Here is a 24,866-nt window from a genome sequence, read left to right as displayed (position 1 = left end):
AAACAAATATTACGTATAAGTGTATTGGGAAATACTTATATATTTGTATATGAAATAGATAGAATTTCCTTCTTTTTTTTTTTTTTTTTTTTCCTTTTTACTATTATTAATATATATTTTATATATACACATTATAATAACATTTATGTAGTTATTTTTTCTTTTTTTTTTTTTTTTTTTTTTTTTTTCCTATATAGTTTTTGTTTATATTTTCTGTATTTATTTTATAATTCATTTTTATGAATTTATTATAAAAACATTTATATATATTGAATTAAATAATTATTTAAAAAGAAAAAAAAAAAAAAAAAAAAAAATACTATAAAATGGGTATGTAGCCAAATTTATAGAATCATTATGTAAAAGACAGGTATACAATGCATTATGAATAAATAATAAGGAAAAATACATACATATATAAATACACATGTATGTATATATATATGTGTTAATAATCCCTTTAATGGATATATATTTATAATATATTCATGTCTTCTTTTATAGCATGGATATAAAATTATCAGGATTAATTATTATAAACTGAACAAAAAAAATAATAAATAAATAAATAAAAATATATATTAATAAGCAAAATTTTTCTTGTTTCATCTTTTTAAAAGAAATTCAGATATTTGGCACTTTTCAACCTATAAAAAAAAAAAAAAAAAAAAAAAAAAAAAAAAAAAGGGATATGATACATTGTTTTATGTGAGTTTATATATATATATATATATATATATATATATGTGCATATATTTATTTATTTTTTAATTTTTATGTTTTATTTACTTCATTTATATTATATTGTTTATCAAAGAATTGGATTTTCTTCGTATTTTTTATATTATTATTATTTTTATCATTCTTTATATCCTTGGATTTATTTTCATTATTCCTTTTATTGTTCACTTTATTTTTATCAATCTTCTTATTATCTATTTCTATAAATTCATTTTGTTCTACGTCATTTTGCGAGGTAGACAGTGAGGAGCGTTGACTTTTTTTTCGGACATTTATAATAATTTTTTTTTTTCTTTTCTTTCTTTTTTTTATATCATTTCCATTTAGTTTATTTTCTAATTGTTCATTTTTTTCTTCTTCCATTTCTCTTTTAATAAAAATAATGTTTTTTTTTTTTTTTTTTTTTTTTTTTATATTTTTAACATTATTATATATATAGACTAGTTGTCATAAATCTCAAAGGAGAACTTCAGGTACGGATATACATTTATAACAAAGGATTAAACCAAAATTTTTGTTTTTAATATTTAATAGTTTTAATAAAATAGACTATCATAAGATATACATATATATATACATATTCTATTGTGAATTAAAAAAAAAATAATAAATAAATAATTAATTAATTGTAAATATTTACAATTTTTAATAGATTTATATTTTTTTTTTTTTTTTTTCTTTTTTTTTATTTATCAAACATGGTTTTACACACACATGCATGTGGAAAATAGATGGAACAAAAAAAAAAAAAAAAAAAAAATGGAAAAAAAATTAGTAGAACAATGAATTATTAAAAAAATAAAAACAAAGAAGTACAAAAAAATAAATATATATATATATTTATGTATTTATTTATAGACAATATTTATAAATAGTATACATATAGATTTATATATCTAGGGTAATAATTATATTTAATATTAAAAATATGTAGACACCCTTATAAATTATATTATACAAAAAAAATTTTATATGTTGTGAACCCTTTTATATTTAAAAATAAATAAATAAAAATAAATAAAGAATATAATTCATTATTATTTTAAAAATTTTAATAGTATTATAAAATTTAATATTTATGTTATTATAGTAATTTATAACACTTCATATTTTCATTACTTTATTTTCATTTTTATTATTTTTATTATTTTCGTTGTAGCAGTTTTTAAATATTTTTAACGGTTCCTGACACTTAACCCAGTTCCTAAATATTAACATATATATATATATATATAATATTTAATAAGTTCCATATGGAAAATATATATTATTTTTATACCTATCATTTCTATCGAGACATTCTAATAAAACGTTATATTGTGCTGCACATTTAGTTTGTTCAATTTTATCATCTATAAAATAATATAATGATACCCATATATATAAATATAAAATAAATAAATAAATATCTTATTTAAAAATATATGTATTGAAAAAAAAAAAAAAAATGTAGTGTATATATATATATATATATAATAAGATAAGAATAAACGTTTATGGGATATATTACCAACATCTTCATCTTTTATGTCACTTTTAAAAAAGGAAGAAAGGACTATTGAATTATTCAAATGTGATAACATATTTAAATTACACTAATTTAAGACATAATTTATGAATATAATTATGATCCTTTGTTTTTTTAAATAAAATAGAAATATATATATTAAACATATATCAATTCATAATGTAACAATAGAGAAATTTTATTTTATTAATTTTTTTTTTTTTTTTTAATTTCCTAATCTATTTATTCACTTTACATGTAAGTTGTATAACTAAATTTTCATAATCAGCTTAAAAAATAATATCATAGAATAAGTACATATATAAATGAATGAAATGTATAATTAAATTTAATAAATAAAATAAAAAAAAAAGGTGTGTCATATGAGATCTTATATATAAATTTATAATTAATTATATTACATAATATATATATATATATATATATATATATATATATGTGATATTCCATTTATTTATTATTTTTATTATTTTATTATTTTTTTATTTTTTTATTTTTTTATTTATTGTAACGTATGTGCTCAAACATAATGCATTTGTAAGAGTATGAAAAAAAAAAAAAAAAAAAAAAAAAAAAAAATATTATAATATTATAATATTATATATATATATGTATAATATGAAAAAAAAAGCATTGTATAATAAGAATAACTGAATGTTTTTCTAATGCAGTTCTTTGTAAAATAAATAAATAAATATATATATATATATATATATTAGTTGGTTATATATGATAAAAATATATATTTATGTTGATGTATACATGGAATAAATATATTTATTCATTCTTATGACTAGCTTTTTTTATATATAAAGTTGTTTATTATTTTTTTTTTTTAAAAGCCACTTGTTTAAGCATCTTATATAAAACGGTTGTGATGAATATAAAATTTAATCTTTAAAAGTAAGAAGAAGAAAAAAAAAAAAAAAAAATAAGTGGTTATAACATGAATAGCGTTAACATATTATAGTATATTAAATGTTAAAAAAAATAATAAAAGAAATAATGCAAATAAAAATAATTATATAAAGACGAAAAATAAGGATTATATTATATTCATATGAAATGATTTATTATATATATATATATATATATATATTTTTTTTTTTTTTCCTTTTAATTTTTTTATTTTGTAGTGTGCGTCGATGCGTTTCTTTAGTCCCAGTTACCCCTAAAACTGCAGACCTTTGTGTCTTTTACATTTTAGAAATATAAGAAATGATAAAGTATCGTTTATTTAATATTTGTATCTTTTTGCTTTTCGTTTTATTTAACTATTTTTGTTGTGCTTTAAGAAATTATAAAAAATATAAGATAACAACCTTCATCGGTAATACAGTGCAGAAGTCTGTGCACTTAAATAACATTCGTCGTGTAAAAAATAATATATTTTTATGGTATATAAAAAAGAAAGGGGGGGACAGATGGAAATCTGCTAATTCTTTTAAATTGTTTGAAAGGAATAATAATAATAATAATAATAATGATTATAATGATGATGATGATAATAATAATAAGGATAATAATAATAATGATGATGATAATGAGGATGATATAACATATGAAGAAATTGAAGAATATTTAAAAAAAAATAAGGTAGAAAATTATGAAGAAGATGAAGGAAAAAGTGAAATATTAAAATTAATAAATTACATACCAACATTATCAAATGAAGAAGAATTTTTTTCTACATTTGGTTATGTAAATAGAGAAAAGAAATCAATGGAATATTATTTTAATCAAATGAAAAATGAAAAAGAACGTAAACAAAAAAAAAATTATAATATTTTAAATTTTATATTATCTTATTATTTAAAAAAAAAAATTTTTAATGATGTTGATTCAAATAAAAATTATGATAATATACAATCGTATTGTTATTATATAAATAACTTGATAAATTATAAGGATACCTCTCTTGAATGGAGAAATGGTAAAAAAAAAAAAAATATACATATATATATATATATATATATATTAATATATATATAATAAAAATTATATGTGTGTATACAAAATATTTATGTATCTTTATTTTGTTATATATACCATATTGTTATTATTCCTTTTATTTTATTTATTTATTAATTTTTTTTTTTGTTTGTTTTATTTCATTTTACTTATATTTTTTCTTTTGTTTTTTAGGACATTTAAGCAAGAAGAACAACATATTTTCAAATAGATGGCTGTGTAGTTTTATATCATTTTATTTGAAAAATGTTAATGCTCTAAAATATATTTCTTTTGGTTGTGTAAGTGGAGTTTTATCATTTTTCTTAAAATATATTCTTAAAAATATCAGGATTGATAATGTCTTTCTTTTAAGGAATCATTTTAATTTAATATATGGATTAAGACATATGAAGATTTATAAAATTGTTATTTTTTGTTTATTTATAAATATGTTATTCATAAATAAATATAATCAATATTTTTCTATAACAGATGATGGCTTTGCTGTATTGTTTAGTAATTATTTTTTTTATGAAGGCATAGAAAATTTGAATAAAAAAAAGATTTATCAGTTTATGGCTAAATATAATTATACATTAAACGATATATTATATTCATTAAATGATATGTTTATTTATTTCTTAAATAAAAAAATATATGTTGATGAAATCTTTGATCCAGATATTATAAAATATATTGATAGCTTTATAAGTTTATATCAAAAATTATTTAAAACGAATAAGGAAAATATAAAAAATATATTAACTATGGTATTGAATAAATATAATATGTATAATGTAAAAAATGAAAATAAAAATAAAGATTTGTTATCTAGAATTTTTTATATCTTCTATATAATTAATATTAAATTTAAATATGATGTAGTACAACTAAATAACTTGAACTTACATAGAGAAAATAAATATATGATACCTTTTTTTTTCAATAATAATAAAATATCTAATTATTTCTTACTCTCCCACATTTCAGCTCATTTAAATGTAAGTTGAAATTATATCATTGTGTATCATATGGGAACACATAAATGAATATATATATATATATATATGTATAATTTATATGTATAATTTATATGTATAATTTATATGTGTGTATATTTTTTTTTTTTTTTTTTGTATTTTAGGTAAAAGAAAAAATAATCAATAATTACCTCCTAGAAAAGATGAAAAATGATTATGAAACATACGTTCTTTCCATATTAAGAACAAAAAAATATTCCAATAGTGTGTATGACGATATAAAAAAAATGCCATTCATAACACTAAACAACAGTGTTATTGATGAAGTAAACGTCTCCATTTTTATGAACATTGTTAAAGATATAATTAATAATACCGATTATGAGTGTAAATATACTTCCAGCAGTAGTAGGAAGAATAAAAATGTAAACCAACTGGAAATGGATGGAAATAATGTTCTGAAGGATCAAGAAAAGAACATTTTTTCTAATGATGATGATAGTAATGATGATGATGATAATAATAATAATGATCATAGTAGTGATGAAAATTCCATTTTAGAAACAAACATATTTAATGAAAATAATTTAGAAAAAGGATTATATGAAAACATGGAAGATAGTGTAGACTATATTATTCATGATAATAATTCTTTAAAAAGTCAAACAAAAAACACAGGTGATATATCAAGTGAGAAGATAAAAAAGAATGATGTAATATTAAATGAGAAAGAAGAATTAAAAGAAAAAGAACAGTTAATGAAAAAATTAAATGATATATATTTTTTAAGAAAATATTTAAATATTGATAAAGAATTTACAGATAATTTTTTAGAAAAATATTTATTTAAATATATATATAAGGAATATAAAATATTTATTAATAATTTAATTTTTAAGAAATTAAAAAATAAAAATGATAACTTATATTTTATTAAACGTGGTATAAGTTTACCAAGTAAGACAGCACAAAATATTGTAAAAAATATTATCCTGAATTTTGTTATTAAGACAAAAGAAAATATTGCTATCTTTTATAAACTTGAAAATATAGATAAATGTTTAAGATTGATAGTTAATTTAATAAATATATATAAGAAAATTAAAAAAAAAAAAAAATTTATTAGATTTAATTCTAATATATTTAATCTTGATCATTTTTTTTCATACAACTGTTATAAGGAAAATGAACACACAGATATTATACCAAATGATCAGAATAATAATATAGATAATAATGATAATATATCAGAAAAGGATGATATATTAAACGATAATAATAATAATAATAATAATAAGGATGGAAATGAAAATTATAGTAGTGATGAGCAAGTTCATTTAAATCAACCTTTTTTAAAAGAAGAAGAAGAGTTCATAAAACATAACATTTATAAAGAGAAATTATGTGATGAAAATGAAGGTAAAATTATTCTTAATAAAAGTGATAGAAAGAAATTATATGAAGAATTTGTTTTAAAATATATGAAAAATAAATCTGAAAGGAATATTTTAAAAACCATTTTTAATTTAGATTATGATAATGATGATGTAGATAAAGAAATTGAAGATAATATAATAAAACGTTTTTTAGAAGATAGTACAGAAAAGAAATTAACGAATTTAAAAAATTTAGATATGCAATTAAAAATTATAGGTAATGATAATTTATTTGATTATAAAAATATGCATTTTAATGAAGGATTATTAAATAAGCATAATTTAAAAAAAGGCTTGAAAGAAGAGGAAAATAAAAAAATGCCTTTAAATGAATTTATTATAAAAAAAGAAGACATATTTGATGATATTGATGATGAATCCTTCTTAGAGATATGTAAGAAAATGTATATAAATAAATTATTTCATTTAAAGGAAAATATATATAATAATAGAAAAGAATTATATTTTTATCAAATTATATTAAATATAAAAAATATAAATGAAATACATGATATCTATTTAATAGATCAATATGAAAAAATGATTAATGATACAATAAAAACCAATATATTGAATAAAAATTATTCAAATATTAAAAATTTATATTTAAAAAAAATTATTAATTTTTTAAATATATCTGAAGAAAAAGCTTCTATTGTAGAACTAAATTGTATTTTTCATCAAACGAATTATATATTTAAAACTATAAAAGAAAATTTCTACATATATAGAAATGATAATGATTTTATTGATGATATTAATGAAATATTAACTATATATAAGAATTTTGATCTTATAAAAAAGGTCATAAGAAATGACAAAGAAATATATTTTGTTAAATTTTCACTTGTGGAATCGAATTATAATATTGTTCACAAAATATTTGAGAGATATGTTTTGTATGTCATTGATGTTATAACTAATGAGAATAGAAATATGTATAAGGATAATATATTTAAGTTGAGAACCATATTGAATGTGCATGAGACAACTGTGAATGATATATCTACAAAAATATATAGGGTAAGGTTTATAAGATGTGTATCATATGGCATATGTATGTTACAAGCATAGATACATACATACATACATACATACATACATATATATATATATATATATATATATATATATATATATATATATATTTATATATATTTATTTATTTATTTTGTAGAAATATATTGAGAACCAAGATTTACATGCCATTAATAACATGGATTCCTTTTTCAACTTTCTATTTAATATGAGTAAAGAAGAACAGAAAAATATCGTTATAGATTTTTTAAAGACTAAAATTGATACATACTTAAAATCAGATGAAAATTATGATGAAAAGTTAAATAAATTATATGATTTGTTAGTGTTTATAAATGATAATTTACAATATAAAAAAAACATATTTGATTTATCCTCCTTAAGTTCTAAATTGTTGTATGAATTTTTATTATCATGTGTTGACAATTATATTCATACAAAAAAAACGGATGTCTTCATTAAATCGCAAGGTATAAGAAAAATAAATTGATTAATAAAATATATGTATATATAATATGTATGATTATAATTTTATTTATTTATTAATTTATTTTTTTTTTTTTTATAGCTGATTATATCAACCATTTTAATAATTTTCTGAGCAAAATCAAAGCTCTAATTAGAGGCCCAGAAGAACAGTACCATCTTTCTCACGTCCTCAATATTTTGTAGGAGAAAAAATAATAAAATATAATAAATCTATATATTTATATAATTAACGTTATATATTTGAACATTAATATATATACATATATATATATATATATATATTTATTTTCTTTGTTAGAAAAAATGATATTATAAAGAAGGCCATAAATTTACTGGACAAGTTTGAATATGACGTAAGAAAAAATATATATTTCACATAATAAATGACATATTAGTACTTTTATATATATACAAATATATTTATTTATGTGTTACATTTAATTTTTAGATGTGCATTGAAGAAGTTTATAATTTAATAAAACTGCAGATGATAGATGAGAATATTAACTTTTCAGATATTGATATTACAAAGAGGAAAAAATTGGTAAATACTTGAAAGAACTTTTTTTTTTAAATAATATATATATATATATATATATATATATATATATATATGTATGTGTGTGTGTGTGTTAATTGTTAATTTATTATTTTATCTTATTTTTTTTACCTTAGGTCAATATATTTTCTTATCAAAATATTAGTGATGAGAAGAAATTTCTTTACATGGATACTTTAAAAAAGTAAAAATTGATATTATAAAATAATACTTTAAATATATTATTATATTATATTTATATTATTATTATTATTTTTTTTTTTTCAGAATATTATTATGATTATAACAATACCTATGTGATTAATAATTCACACCATAAGAAATGGAAGTAGTAAAATTATCTTTTAATGATTATTGAAAGATTTCATTTTATTATAATATTTATTTATTATTTTGTTTTATTTTGTTTGAATTAATTTTTAATTTTTTTTTTTTTTTTTTTTAAATATTAAGAAAAATATTGTTTTGTGTATATACATAAATATGTAAGTATGCATAAAAAATATATATATGTATATTTATATATTCAATTTTATTGGTAAAAAAATTATAAAATAATATAAAAATAATTTTTTCTTTTTTTTTTTTTTTTGTACACATATAAATAAATACTTATATATATATATATATATATATATATATTTATTTATTTATTAATTTATATTTATATATATTACTTTATTTTTATTTTAATTTTTTTGAGTGGTTATTTATCTTGTGTTTTTTGTTGTAACTCATTATTATGATCTGCATCAACTAGATATTTCATTTTACCTAAGATTTCATTATTATAAGTATTTTGATATTTATTATAAAAGTTTGTTGTTGTATCATATAAAATTTTGAATGCATTAATATCATCAAAGAATCCTTTTCTATATTCATCATTACTATAATCGGAACAATCATCATAATCATAATAAGCGTCATCATCATCATCATCATCTTCATCTTCATCATAATCTGCATCATCATGATTATTATTATGATTTTTGATTTCTTTATTAAAATTTTGTGTTTGAGCAGTTACGATATTATCTAATGTAACATTATCTTTTATTTTTATTTTTAGATCATTTTTTTTTTCTAAGGCTTCAATAGTTTTAATTAATTTATAAGCTTTTTCATTTGTAGCATCTTCATTTTCATCTATATCTACCTCACTATTATCATCAATTGAAGATGTATCTGAATCAAATGATTTTTCTGAGTCTTCTTTGACATTTTTATTTTCATAATATACATTAGCTATATTAACTAGATTAAGCATAAATGAATTAATTTCATTAATATGCATACTAATATTAGAATTGTGCATATTTTCTAATATATTACTCATGGCTAGTATATACAATTTCCTTGTATTATTTATTTTGATATCATTTAGATTAGACAAGAACATTAATATAAAAGGTGTTTTATTTATATTATTAAAGAATAAAAAGAATTGATCAACATTATATATAATAATTGAATAAAATAATTTTCTAATATATTCTAAGCTTGTTTTACTTAATATATCTTCATCGTATTCACTGCATATACTATCTGCACCATCATTATTTTCTAAGGATTCTTTTTTTTTTTGATTCATAACAGCTTGTGCTTCATCATGTTTAAATAATTTCATAGAAAAAGCATTTAGTACAGGTATTATCAATTCATCTACTCCTCTTATTTTGACAGTAGCTTCAAAAAGTATAAAGAATAATTTGCATGCACTTTTTACAATTTTAGAATGTAAAGCAAACATACCTAATCTATAGACCATATGAATATATTTCATTCCATATTCATGGCTATACATTTGAACAAAACTTTCAGTTGCTTTAGATATTATATTATCAAATACACCTATAGAAAATGATAAATCAAATATGAAATCATAAAAATATGCATCACTATTCTTGTCACTAATCAAGATTTCATTGTTTAAAATAATCTGTGGATTAGCTCGTATCATATTTAGTTCTTGGACTTTTAAATTATCATCTGTATTAAAATAAAATATATCATATAATTTTTCAAAACGTTTATATACTTGTTCATCTATATCTAAATAATATGTTATATTAGTTAATAAAGATAATGCTTCTTCTAAATAATCAATAGATGGTGATTTAAATGTTTCATCAACAACTACATATAAATAAGATATAGTATTTTTATATATTTGTACTTTATTTTCTTCATCTACAGAATCTAATAAACTTAAAATTGCTGTTAGTATAGATAAAATTACAGAATTTAGATCCAATTCTTCATTTTCATTTTTTTTTTCTTTTTTTTCATTCATGATGCTACCATATTTTTGTTTTATAAAAGAATTATCACTCATACTATTCATTGTTATATCATTATTATTATGAAAATGATGATGATGATGCATATGGTGACTATTATTATTACTATTACTATTATAATTACTATTATTATTATGACTATTATTTCTTAAATTATATTCTAGTGAATTTTTAATATTTGCTTCTACATCTTTTTTATTTATAAGAAATACAAAACTCGTACACAATGCAACAACAACATCATTTACATATGGTGTTATATAATCTTTATATGTGTATGCTAAATTATCTAAGGTCATAACAATATATTCACATTTAATTTCTTTGATAACATTTAATAAACGTTCAATAAGTAAAGGAATTGTTTTTATTATTGCATTTTTTAAATATTCATTTTTGATTTTAAAGAATTTCTTAATATATGATGCACTAGCAACTCTAATTAATAAACTTGAACTACCCATATGATTAAGAATAATTTCATAGTTTCTTAATAATCCATTTATATCTGTGAATGATTGTACTTTTTTAATAAAACAAGAATATGTTACAATTGATTGATAACATAATAAATAGTTTGGACTATTTAAATCATTTTCTACATATGTTTTTAAAAACTGTTCAATATTCATATTTCTTTTCTTATCACATAAACGATTATATAAACATTCTAATATTTTTAAAGCACCATATTTATATTTACAATATTCATTATTTAATAATTCTTCTAATTGAGAGAACTGATCATTCTCATTGGTAAGATTATGAGTAGAACTATAAATTTTATTATAATTTTCATTATAGGTACTTATAATATTTTCACATAAAGCAAATAACTCTGATATATGTTTAACACCTCTATATCTAGTTAAATCTTTTATAAATGAGCTTGCACTTACCTTTTTATCTTCTACAACATATGTATTAAATATATTCATAGTATAATCATATTCATCATATAATAATTTTTCAATATCTTCATTATTATAACATAATAGTGGAAATATTATACTTCTAACTAAAAAATCAAAATTATTTTTTATATAATTTTTATATATCAATGCATTTTCAACACCATATGATAATCCTTGTAATATATATATTAAACATTCATCTGTTAAAGTCTTTTTATTTTTATCATAATTTTGTAAATTAATTATGAAATCTTCAAAGAATGGACATAACCATTTGTTCAAGAATACATCACAAAATTTTTTGGTAATATCATTATTAAATTTATTATAATTTGTATTTACATATCTAGAAAATAAACGAGTTATAATATCTAATACTATTCTTTTACATTTAAATTGTGGTAATTTTTTTAAATAATTTTCATCCTCTATATAATTTGTGACTACAATTTCATTCTTTAATATAAAATCGAATAAACTGAAATAATTATCCATATATTCTAATATAATAACTTCTTTTATTAAATAACTATCATTTACATAATAATAAATTTTACATATTAAACTTAGAATCTCACTAACATCATTATTATTTAAATCTAACATACTTAAATCATATAAACAATTAATCAAAGGATAAAAATATTTATTTAATATATCTACATATAACTCATTATTTTCTTTCTTTTTTATTTTTAATTTCTTAAAAATTAATTTTAAACAATATAAACTTACATATAATCTACGGAAATCTTTTCTTTGATTCATATCTTCTAAAATATTTTCTAATAGAGTAAAATTATCTGGAAAATTATTATGTATTAATATTTTCATTATTTCAAATAATTGAATATATAATTGTTTATCTTTCATTTCTAAATATAATAAACTTTCATATATATCTTTTGTTAAGGTACATACTTCTTCTTTTTTTAATACATCATAATTATTTCTAACACTATTCTTTAAAAATATAGAAGCTGATATCCTAATATTGTCATCTACAATATTTATACTCTTCACAATGTTTAATATAACATTCATATAACCATCAACTTTAGTTATTTGTTTTAAGTATTCCTCACATTCTATTCTTTTCTCCTTTGAAGCGCTGATTGAACCCTCGAGCACTTCACACAATTTGCTGGTATTTAAAAGGTTCTGCATTTTTTTCCTTTTTCTCTTAAAAAATAATAATAAATGTTAAATGCAAAAATAGAAAAAAAAAAAAAAAAAAAAAAATATATATATATATATACATATATATAATATATATATATATATGTGCAGATTCAATATTTTTATAGATATACGCACTTTTGTAGTATTTATGAATCTGTTCCTATTTTGTTTCACAAACGAAAACTAATACGATAATATAAAGGATATATATAAATGCATATATTTATATTGATGTATTTTTTTTTTTTTTTTTTTCTTTTTTTTTTTTTGGGGTGGGGGTATTTATATATAATATGTATACTTATTTAAATATATAACAAATGTTAATCAACAGTCCACATTTTACTCTTATATATGGTAGATGAGAATATAATCAAATGCGTTTGATATTGAAAAAAATTATAAACTTTGTAATAAGGATAAAAGGTAGTTGCATATATATATAATATATTATGTATATCTTCTTCTTTTTCTTTTTCTTTTTCTTTTCTTTTTTTTTTTTTTTTTTTTTATGTATTTTTATTTGATTTTATTTTTATTATTATTATTTTTTTTCTTTTCACATTTAAAATTATATGAAATGCAATAAATATAATATATATTTTATTTTGGGTGAAAAAAATAAGCAATTTTATTTTGAATATAAATTGTATATATTTCTTTAAAGATATAACGATAAAAAAAAATCACATTTTAAAATGAAATATATTTTATTTTATTTATATTATACTATATTTATATATTTTATAAATATTTAACTATATTATATAATAAGAAAAATATTTATAAAAAATATAATATTGTATTATATATAAAATAATGAAAATTTAATATTTTTATATTTTATTATTTTTATTTTTAGCATATATATTATATTTATATATATATCATAAAAAATATGTTCTTCTTCTTTTATTAACAGAAAGAAAATGGTAAGATTATACTTAAAAATATAAAATATATTAATGAAAAATAATAAAAATAAAATTGTTTTAATTTTTTTTTTTAAATGAAAAAGGAAAAAAATATATAATTTTTGTCATATAAATATATTTATTTTTTTTTATTTTTAATATAATTTTTTTTTTTTTTTTTTTTAAATACAGTTCACTTAAAATATTAAAAAAAAATACATGAGGCGTTTAAAGATAATATATATTATATATTATATATATATAATAATATGAATAAAATATATATATTATATATATTATATATGTATGTAAGGATGGATAATTATAATATATATAATAATATATATATAATTATAAATATATAATTTTTATATATGTTTTTTTTTTTTTCATTAATATTTTTAAGAAAATATAAATATATATTATAAAATACATATAAGTACATAATTAACAAAATAAAAAAAAATTAACATATAAATAATACATATATATGGCAATATTTAAGAATAAAAAAATATACATATTATATATATAATATATTTATATATATATATATATATATATATAATATGCATACATATGTATGTATTGTATATACGTGTACATCTTTTTTTTATATGGTGTGCTTAAGAAAAAGAATATACCTTTATTATATATATATATTATAGTATCCGTATAATATATTATATTTTAATACCTTATATTTTATTATATTTTCATTTTATATTAAAAAAAAAAAAAAAATTAAAAAGTTTTAAATACATTTTAAAAAATAAAAAATGTATTTTTCAAAAGATATATATAATTTTATTACCTCATATTTTTTTTTTTTTTTTTTTTTAAAAAAAACATTATTCTTGTAACATAAAAATAAACAAATTTATAATAATTATAATAAATTTACACCCTTATATAGAATACTAAGAAAAAAAAAAATAATATAAAAAAATATATGTATATATGTATATATATTATTGAACAAATTTCAAAGAAAATTGGATAATTTTTTAATTTAAATATACATCTGAAATTATCAAGAAAAAAAAAAAAAAAAAAAAAAAATTATTTATATATGCCTTAAATATTTGAAAATATTTATATGTTACACACTTTTTATAGTTTTTTTTTTTTTTTTTCAAATAATTTAAAAATGATGAATAAGTTTTTTTATAATACTTTAAATTCATCTCTTTTTCAAAATTTTAAACTAAAGAGCTCATATTTGAGCAGTGGATATTTTTTTTCTAATAGAAGTATAACAACCAATGTGAACAAATCCTTTATTTCTAATTACTTATTTAAGGAAAATAATTTTTTTAGATCTTATCACACTTCACCATTTATATGTAGATCACTTAATAATTCAAATTGTAACACCCTCCTTCAAGTATGAAAATATTAGACATACATACAAAGCATAACATATATAAATATATGTATATGTCTTTATTTATATAATTATATAAACAAACGTGTATAAATAATCTATGGACACATATATTTACCAGTTATATATTATTTACTATTTATTATTTTTTTTGTGTATATATTTTAATATAAAACTCTTTTGAGACAAAAAAAAAAAAAAATATATTTTATTAATAATAAAATGCACAATATGCTTTTACCTAATTATATATATATATATATATATATATATATATATATATTATATATTATGTTTATATTTGTAAACTTTTATATTTATGCATACAAAAAAAAATTCCATGTATTTTCTTTAGAAGGATGAAAAGAATAGTGTTAATAAACACTATGGTGTCAGACACGATAGTGGTATTGCAAGTTTATCTGCAGCTATTGCCTTAATGTCAGTTGGAGGGGTAATAAAATAAAATAATAAAATAAATAATAATTAAATATTTGTATTTCTTATAATTATAACATTCTTATTATGTAAATATTTATAACTTGTATGTATGCATTAAAATTTTCTTCTTTTTTATTATTTATTTAGGTTGCTCAAGGTATAGGTAACCTTTTTTCGGCTTTGGTTTTAGGAACTAGTAGAAATCCATCAATTAAGGATGAATTGTTTACATATACTTTAATTGGAATGGGTTTCTTAGAATTTCTAGGTAATACATAATATAAAAATTATAAGTGAAGATGATTATATATATATATATATATATATATATATAAATATATATTTATTTATTTATATTTTCTTTTAGGTATCATTTGTGTTTTGATGAGCGCTGTTTTGTTATATTCTTAAGGGATATATTATATTATTTTTTATTTATTTTTTTTTCATTTCTCACACATGTTTAAGATATTCTTAATACATATAAGAAAATAAAAAATAGATAAGCTTATTAGGGCAGAGATAAATATATATACATTTATATAAATACGAAAATTCCACTATATGAAAAATTAAAAATTCATTTAATACATTTACATAATGAATTCATAGTAGTAGTTTTTTTTTATTGTTCAATATATATATGATATATATATATATATATATTTATTTATTTATTTAATTTAAATACATTTTTTTTTTTTTTTAAATAAAAAAAAAAACAAAAGGTTATCATATATGATAACGTGTAACACTATAATAAAAAAAAAAAAAAAAAAAAAAAAAAAACATACTAAGATTTTATTAAATTAAATATAACTATGTATATATATTTATATATTTGAATTTTTATTTATGTCTACATTAATATATTTTTAAACACTTCAATAGCTTATAATAAAATTTCCTTGGTTCTATACAACAATAGAAATATAATAAAAAAAAAAAGTACATTCATTTCTTAACATTCTTATTTTGTATGTACATTATATGAAATATATACAATTTTTTTGTATTTTTTTTAATGGTATGTTATTAATTTATATGGTATTCTCTAACTCACGACAACAAACCATCAGATGATTATTTTAGATGATTATATTATAAATGTATATTTTATATATATATATATATATATACAGTATGTATATTCATTCTCACATTTATATTATATATATAGAAATACACACTCACATAATTGAATATACTAATTATTTATATATTTGTAGAAAGTTGTAAATATAAACGTTTATATTAAATATAAATGGAGAATACCACAACACTTCATTACACACTTTTATTTTAATATATTTATAAAGAGATAATTATTATATTTATACTAATGATTGGAATTATGCATATTTTTTTTTTATTTTTTGTTTTTATTTCTTCTTATATATATGTGAATGGACAATTTTGTAAATTTAACGTAAATAATTAAATAAATAATAATGAAAAAAAAAAAAAAAATAGAAAAAAAATTTTATTAAAATCAAAGATATGCGAGAAAAAATATATTTTACTTTTGTATAGAAGGATTTTATAAGAGAAAGACATAACGATTTTAGATTAAAGCATAAAGCGAAACCACTGAGATGGTTATAATGTTCATAATTTGGATATATATATATATATATATATATACATTATTTTATTATGTTATATTTAATTTTTTCTATTATTTTTTTTTTTTTAAAAGGAGTAAGAAACTTGAAGAGATAGCAACATACGAAGCAAATTTGGTTAATATATTAAAAAAAAAAATTTTTAAAATATTATGATACATATAAATGCTGTTATATAATGTTGGTCAATATATGAATGATTTTGTATTGTTAAAATTAAATATTTAATCAACAATATATATATATATATATATGTATTTTCATTTATTTATTTATTTATTTATTTATTTATTTATTTATTTATAGATAAGGGATCAATCTGATTGTATTGTTAGCTCAAAGCAAGTTGATACAAACTATTTTTCCTTTTTTAAAAATGAAAATATTGAAGCATCCGTTGATACATGGTATGAGGGAATTAATGATTATGACTTTGAGTTAGGTATATATAATATGGAAGAATAAAATATATAAATTGTTTTATATAATAACATAAAAAAAGAAAAAAAAAATTTACATTTTATAGCTAAAATTAAATATATATATATATATTTTTTCGTTAACAACAGGATGTATTAAAAGGAATGATAATATATTTGAATTTACAAGAATTATATGGAAAAGTTCAGAGGTAGATACATACTGTAGATAAATAAAAAAGAAAATTAAAGAAAAACCAAAAAAAGAAAAATTATCATGTTATTTATATGATTTATCATTTTTAAGAACCTTGGGTGTGCTACAGCATGTTGTAAAACAAAAGGAATTTTAATTTGCAAATATGATCATAATACAAATAGGCCAGGTATACATACATATATATACAATTATAATTTTTTAAATATTATTATTATTTTTTTATTTTTAATATTTACCTACTTTTCATATTTTCTTTTTCAGGTTATTTTGGTGACAATGTTGGAACTATTGATGTAATATATATATATATATATATATATATATAATATTTTATTCAATAAATTTATAATTCTATACTTTTTTCTTTTCTTCTTTTTTTTTTTTTTTAGACAATGTACGTTTGGGATGATTTAAATAATGGAATGCATATAAAGAAAAATGAGAATTTAGATAACATAACACAGATATAATGAGATTTATAAAGTTTATTTAAATAATTTTATAAACTTAAAATATTATAATATATGAAAAATAAAAAAAAATAATTATTTTTTATATTATATATTTTTAAAAAATATAGTATAAAAAAAAAAAAAGAAAAAAAAGTTTATATAGTGAATAATATAATATATATGTGGGGGTACTATAAAAAAAACCCCTTGACTCTCTTTTTTTTTTAACCTTTTTTTTTTTTTTTTTTAAATATTTAAAAATATGAACAGAACATATAAATATATATATAATAAAAAAACAGGAAACTTATAAAATTATAATTGTTTGGTAATATATGAATTTATAAATTAAAAAGAATTTTTTTTTAATTGATTTTTTAACTTTATACAAATAAGAATATATATATTACAAAATGTATGTTATATTATAATATATATGGGTATAATATTTCCCTCCGATTTTAAAACCTCTTGAATTATATTTATTTTATTTGTAAATATATTTATTAATCAAATAATTTAAAAAGAATTAAAATTTTTTATTTTAATAATATTTTCTACATTTTTTTATTATATGTAAAAAAAATAATGAATGGTATTTTACATAAAAATATTTTATTTTATTAATAAATAAAAATATATAATATATTATATAGGTATGTATATAAATTATATATGATTATTTTTCTATGGTATTTTTTTATTTTTTTTTTTATCTATCCCGAATATATATAATCATTATATTATATATATATACATATATTAATTAATATATATTTTAATTTATACTTATATATATATAATACTTTACACCCATGAAAAAAAAAACAAGCAATATATAATAAGGGTAAAAAAAAAATTATATAATATATATATATATATATAATATTTTTTAAGTATAAATAAAAAAAATATATCATTTATTATTTATAATATAATATTATGATTATACATTATAATATGTATATAAATCTTGTATTACCCATAAAATATTAATATGAGGAAGAAAAAAAAATTAATTTAAATAAAACGAGCATTTATTATATATAAAAGAATATATGTAATAAAAATATATTTTATAAAAAAAAATAAAAAATTTTTTTTTTTTTTTTATTATACAATTAATAAAATAATTATCTATTTAAAAATAAATTTATAATTTATAAAAAATAAATTATATATAAAATAATCAATAATATATATTTTACAAAAATTATATTTTTTCATTAAGAAAAAAAACTTTAGAACACTAATTTTTTATAAAAATTTTTGGAAAATAAATCCTTCTTTTTATTTTTAATATATACAATAAATTATTTTGAGAAACAATGGGTTGTATTTTAAACGTTCATCCAAAGAAATATGGTCAAGGATCTAGGCAATGGTAAATTAAAAAAAACAAAAATTTATAAATATATATATATATATATATATATATGTTAAAGTTATAAGTATACATATATAACACTAATTAATAACATATGTATATATATATTGTCATTGTTGTTTTATCTCTTCTTTTTATTGCTTAAGAAAAAGAACATTTGAAACTGTTATTTTTATAACATAATAAAATATATGTGTTTAGTACATTTTTTTATGAATATTTCAATATTTTATATATGTACATGTTAATATATTCTGATATTACTTATTTATTCATTTATTATTTGTTGTTTTTTTTTTTTATTTTTATGTAGCCGTGTATGTTCAAATAAGCACGCCATAATTAGAAAATATAACATAAACATATGCAGACAATGTTTTAGAGAAAGAGCTGATATCATTGGATTTAAGAAGGTAAAAATGAAATAAAAAATGGATTTCTATTTATATGTATTTGTGTACATTATTTATTTTGCATATTTAATATATAATATATAATATCTTATTGATATATATATATATATATTTTTTTTTTGTTGTTTTTTTTTTTTTTTTCAATTTACAGTATAGATAAATTCACAGTTAATGTATAATTATGAGGAATGTTTTCTTCTGAACCTTCTTGTCCTATGAAAAAAGGAAGAATAAAATAGAGATAATTTTTTTTTTTTTTTTTTTTTTTTTTTTGCTTTATAATATTGTGTTTTATATCATTTTTGATGAACTCTTAAAGGAATAATGGAACTATAATTTTTATTTGGTTTATCTGTGCAGTTAATATATGATACAATTAAAATGTAAAAGGAAAAACTATATTTTTTTAACTACATGTATATATATATATATATATATATATATATATATATATATATATATATATATATATTTTGTATAAAATGAACACATAATATAATTTTTATATATTCTCTATTAATATGAAATATTTACATATATTTTTATTTTTATAAGAAACTATTTCTTAAAAACTTTTGTATTCTACTTTAAAAAAAAATAAAAATAAAAATAATAGGAACATGAAATATATTTATTTCATGTATAAAAATGGTATCTGTTGATGCCTAAAAATATATAGATATTTTTAAAAAAAATGAACAACTAATAATATATGTGCCACTTTTTTTTTTTATTTTTGAAAAATGAAATAATTTTTTTTTTTTTTTATGGGGGGGTGTATTTTTATTTGGTTCTTAACATAAAAATATATGTATATATATATATATATATATATATATATATAATGTGTAATATTTTTTATTTTTATTTTATTTTCTTTATTTATTTTATTCCTTTTTTTTTTTTTTCCTTATTCAAATAAAAATATAAGATAGATAAAAATTTAAAGAATTTAATATTATATAAATATATATATGTAGAATTCAATCTTTCTGCTTTATTCTGAATTAATAAATATATATATTTATATATATATAATTTTTTCTGTATATGATGATAATTTTCTATGTGCATTTATTCTATTTTTTATAAATTAAAAGGAATATAATATAATGGTCACCACACAACAATTATATAATATATAAATATATATATATATATATATATATATATATATATATATATATATATGTATGTATGTATGTATGTGTTTTCCTTTTGAGAGCATGTTAAAATATGAAGAATCATTTGTTTTATGTGAGCTCCTTTTTGAAAGGAGAAGGAGTAAACATGTTGAATCAGTTTAGGTATACATACCATACTATTAATAAAATGAGCAAAGATAAAAACAAGAATTGTGTTATTGGAAGAAAACATTATGTAAAGAGGAATTTAAAAAAGAAAGAACGAGAGGATGAAAAATTTATAAAAGATGAATTATATAAAAATAGTTTTTTAGAATATAATTTTAAAACTGATATATATTTAAAATTAAATGAATTAGGCATTATGAATCCTTCACGTATACAAATGAATGTGATACCTTTATTACTAAGTGAAAAAAAAAAAAATTATCAAACTAATAATAATAATAATAATAATAATAATAATAGTAATAATAGTAATAATAGTAATAATTATAGTTATTGTAATAGTGATATGTTTCATCGAGATGGTATTATATCCATAAATAGAAATAACATTTACAATCAAATATTAAAGAATAGAATAGAAATAAATAACTATCTAAAAAAAAATAATATATTTATACCAGACAATTATAATATATATAATGTTGAGAAATATAAAAATGCAAATAATATAGATTATAATTATAATTATAATAGTAACCATAATACACACCAAGGATATAATCTAATGTATCGTTTGAAAGATGATAAAGAAAAAATTATATCTATGAATGAGAATAAAGAAAAATGCTTTAATGATGTATACCTAATTGTTAGCCCCAATAATAGTGGAAAAACGTTAAGTTATTTTCTTCCTATATTAGATAATTTTTATAAAACTAATGAACGTATAATGAAATATTTATTAAATTTTTATCATTTTTTAAATAAATATAATTATAAGAAATATAAAAATAAATTATATAGAAAAAAAGAAAGGTTAAGATATGTTCGTGGTAGGAAGGATGAAAATCTTTTTTTTAATATATCATATGAGAAATATAAAGTGAATAATAGAATTATACATATGCGTACATATAAAAATTATAATATAAATAATAGTTATATAAAAAATAAAAGGAATAATCAATTAAATAGTTTAAGACATAAAAAAAATATTTTTTTTCCATATGCTATAATTTTAACAAATACAAGAGAAGCTGCTTGTGAGCTTTTTTCTTTATTAAAACAATTCGATATAAATATTGAATTATTGAGTGGAGGATATTTAAATAAGAAGAAATCTATAAAAAAATACCACGTAGAATATTTTTCTGATACAAATCGAAATTATAATGATAAAGAAGAAAATATATGGAGAGATACTTCTTATAGAGGTAGGTATGAATATGTCAGAAATATAAAAGAAAAAACAAATGATAAAACAAAAACATCTGGAGGGAATGAGCGAATAAATTACAATATCGATCTTTTGATAGGAACTCCAGATAAAATATTTGAAAAGATGGAAAATATCAAGAATAAACATTTATATAATTTCAAATTTTTAAAATATTTTATTATTGAAGAATCAGAATCGTTATGTAACGTTTTTAATGAGAGAAAGTTACAACTCTTATTTAATCATATTAAAAAATATACAAATATGTATTATTTTGGGGGGTTACAAAAAGGTGATGAAGATATGGAATATCAAGATAATAAGGAAGAGAGTAAATATTCAAATAAATTATTTGATAAATGTATTGAACAGAATGATGAGGAGGGTGGGAAAAAAATTCGAAAGAGGGTATCTGGGAATAGGTTTGCAATTAAAGAAATGGATATAAATGAAGATACATATGAACATGAGATGGTCCACAATAAAATGATGGATATTAAAAATAAGGATCATATGAATGATGGTACTGATAAGGATGATACATGTAGTATTAATAATAAAGATAAGGTGCAAAACAATTTAAATAAAATGTATAGTTCGCATAATAATAATGATTATATAAATACACAGCAAGATGTTGATGATGAAATAGAAAAAAAAAAAAAAAAAGATGAATTACCTCCCATCTTAGAAAAAGGAAATAATAAGGAAAACAATATAAATAATGAAAAAAAAAAAAAAGATATACATATTGATAATATAAATATTAAAAATATAAAAAATACATTATATTCAAATATACCTATTAGCATTTTTGTTTCATCTACTAAAACGTGTGCTATTTCGGAATTTTTAAATAACAATATAAGGAGTAAATATATTCAGCAAATAATAAATATAAATAGCCACAATATTGATAAGGATATGAAACATATATTTATTAATAGTAAAAATAAGGAGAAAGTATCTTTATTATTAGAAATACTTAATAGTAAAGAAATAAATAAGGGTAACATATCAAATAATTACAAGAATAATTTATATGGAAATATATTATATAGTGGAACAAATTGTACGTTTGTTTGCAGATATGTAATATTTTGTAATACTAGAAAGAGTGTAATGAATATTCGAGAAATCCTAGAAGAATTAGAATATAAGGTAAGTTATATACATAATGAAATGAATTATAAAGATAGGAGTAGAAATTATCGAGATTTTAAAAAAGGGAAAACGAATATATTAATATGTACTAATATATTAAGTAGAGGTGTTACCTTTGATAATTGTCAAATAATAAATTATGACTTAAGTAATAATATAAATGATTATATATATAAAACAAAAAATATTTCTGGATCTTCCAATTTAGATAAAAATAATAATTCCATAACATCCTTTTTTAATAAAAAAACTACAGGTATTGTTAATGATATAATTGAAAGAACGAGCGATAAGAAACAAATTACCTTTCAAAATTTGAACAAGAAAGTAAGCAAAATGTTAAAATTACAAAGTAAATATTATGATATAGTTAAAAAAAAAAAAAAATTTCAAAAACGAGGTGGAAGAAAAGCATTACATATTGCTCCTAGAAGAAATTGTTTAAGTAAAAAGAATAAAATACTATCTAAGAAATTATATTTTTATCATAAAATGGAAATCGAAAGAAAAAGATTAATAAAAAAAGGTATACTTAAAGGTCATGAAAAAATTCCAAGATATCCAAATAGACAAGCACAAGTATATGATAGTAATGAATATAATACCATGAATAAATTAAACGATGGATCATTACAATTACTAGCCAAAAAAAGAAAAACAAAGAAAAATATAACTAAAAATAATGAAATACAATATGATCAAGATACTATTGTATTGGATAATATGCCTACATATGAAGACGAAGCAAATGTTAAGGAAAAAAAATATCAGAAGAAAACTTACTTTTAA

General features: G+C 17.2%; 8 protein-coding genes across 8 annotated transcripts; 5 read left to right on the top strand and 3 right to left on the bottom strand.

Moving 5' to 3' along the window:
* Positions 1-605: 605 nt before the first annotated feature.
* PADL01_0705000 (conserved Plasmodium protein, unknown function) lies at positions 606-1,104 on the bottom strand (the record flags this gene model as incomplete). The annotated part of the gene is made up of 2 exons (XM_028681088.1): positions 606-647; positions 790-1,104. The coding sequence occupies 2 exons, from the start codon at positions 1,102-1,104 to the stop codon at positions 606-608; spliced, it is 357 nt and encodes a 118-aa protein (XP_028537501.1).
* A 741-nt stretch (positions 1,105-1,845) lies between these two features.
* PADL01_0704900 (conserved Plasmodium protein, unknown function) lies at positions 1,846-2,324 on the bottom strand (the record flags this gene model as incomplete). Its single annotated transcript, XM_028681087.1, has 3 exons — positions 1,846-1,945; positions 2,021-2,093; positions 2,252-2,324. The coding sequence occupies 3 exons, from the start codon at positions 2,322-2,324 to the stop codon at positions 1,846-1,848; spliced, it is 246 nt and encodes an 81-aa protein (XP_028537500.1).
* Positions 2,325-3,487: 1,163 nt separating this feature from the next.
* On the top strand, positions 3,488-9,004 carry PADL01_0704800 (conserved Plasmodium protein, unknown function; the record flags this gene model as incomplete). Its single annotated transcript, XM_028681086.1, has 9 exons — positions 3,488-4,202; positions 4,415-5,223; positions 5,367-7,661; positions 7,816-8,146; positions 8,245-8,344; positions 8,464-8,518; positions 8,614-8,709; positions 8,841-8,908; positions 8,992-9,004. 9 exons carry the CDS (start codon positions 3,488-3,490, stop codon positions 9,002-9,004), a joined length of 4,482 nt encoding a protein of 1,493 aa, XP_028537499.1.
* Positions 9,005-9,430: 426 nt separating this feature from the next.
* PADL01_0704700 (importin-7, putative) lies at positions 9,431-13,108 on the bottom strand (the record flags this gene model as incomplete). The annotated part of the gene is made up of 1 exon (XM_028681085.1): positions 9,431-13,108. The coding sequence occupies one exon, from the start codon at positions 13,106-13,108 to the stop codon at positions 9,431-9,433; it is 3,678 nt and encodes a 1,225-aa protein (XP_028537498.1).
* Positions 13,109-15,187: 2,079 nt separating this feature from the next.
* Positions 15,188-16,276, top strand: PADL01_0704600 (ATP synthase subunit C, putative; the record flags this gene model as incomplete). Its single annotated transcript, XM_028681084.1, has 4 exons — positions 15,188-15,424; positions 15,780-15,878; positions 16,013-16,133; positions 16,233-16,276. The coding sequence occupies 4 exons, from the start codon at positions 15,188-15,190 to the stop codon at positions 16,274-16,276; spliced, it is 501 nt and encodes a 166-aa protein (XP_028537497.1).
* Positions 16,277-17,207: 931 nt separating this feature from the next.
* Positions 17,208-18,599, top strand: PADL01_0704500 (cysteine-rich secretory protein, putative; the record flags this gene model as incomplete). Its single annotated transcript, XM_028681083.1, has 8 exons — positions 17,208-17,294; positions 17,399-17,463; positions 17,565-17,607; positions 17,797-17,932; positions 18,060-18,121; positions 18,217-18,295; positions 18,391-18,422; positions 18,519-18,599. 8 exons carry the CDS (start codon positions 17,208-17,210, stop codon positions 18,597-18,599), a joined length of 585 nt encoding a protein of 194 aa, XP_028537496.1.
* Positions 18,600-19,909: 1,310 nt separating this feature from the next.
* Positions 19,910-20,541, top strand: PADL01_0704400 (40S ribosomal protein S29, putative; the record flags this gene model as incomplete). Its single annotated transcript, XM_028681082.1, has 3 exons — positions 19,910-19,965; positions 20,282-20,381; positions 20,533-20,541. The coding sequence occupies 3 exons, from the start codon at positions 19,910-19,912 to the stop codon at positions 20,539-20,541; spliced, it is 165 nt and encodes a 54-aa protein (XP_028537495.1).
* Positions 20,542-21,617: 1,076 nt separating this feature from the next.
* Positions 21,618-24,866, top strand: PADL01_0704300 (RNA helicase, putative; the record flags this gene model as incomplete). Its single annotated transcript, XM_028681080.1, has 1 exon — positions 21,618-24,866. The coding sequence occupies one exon, from the start codon at positions 21,618-21,620 to the stop codon at positions 24,864-24,866; it is 3,249 nt and encodes a 1,082-aa protein (XP_028537494.1).

The sequence above is a fragment of the Plasmodium sp. gorilla clade G2 genome (genome assembly GCF_900097015.1).
Source record: "Plasmodium sp. gorilla clade G2 genome assembly, chromosome: 7".
Classification (NCBI taxonomy): domain Eukaryota; phylum Apicomplexa; class Aconoidasida; order Haemosporida; family Plasmodiidae; genus Plasmodium; species Plasmodium adleri (nom. inval.).
This window is presented reverse-complemented; position numbering and strand designations above follow the sequence as displayed.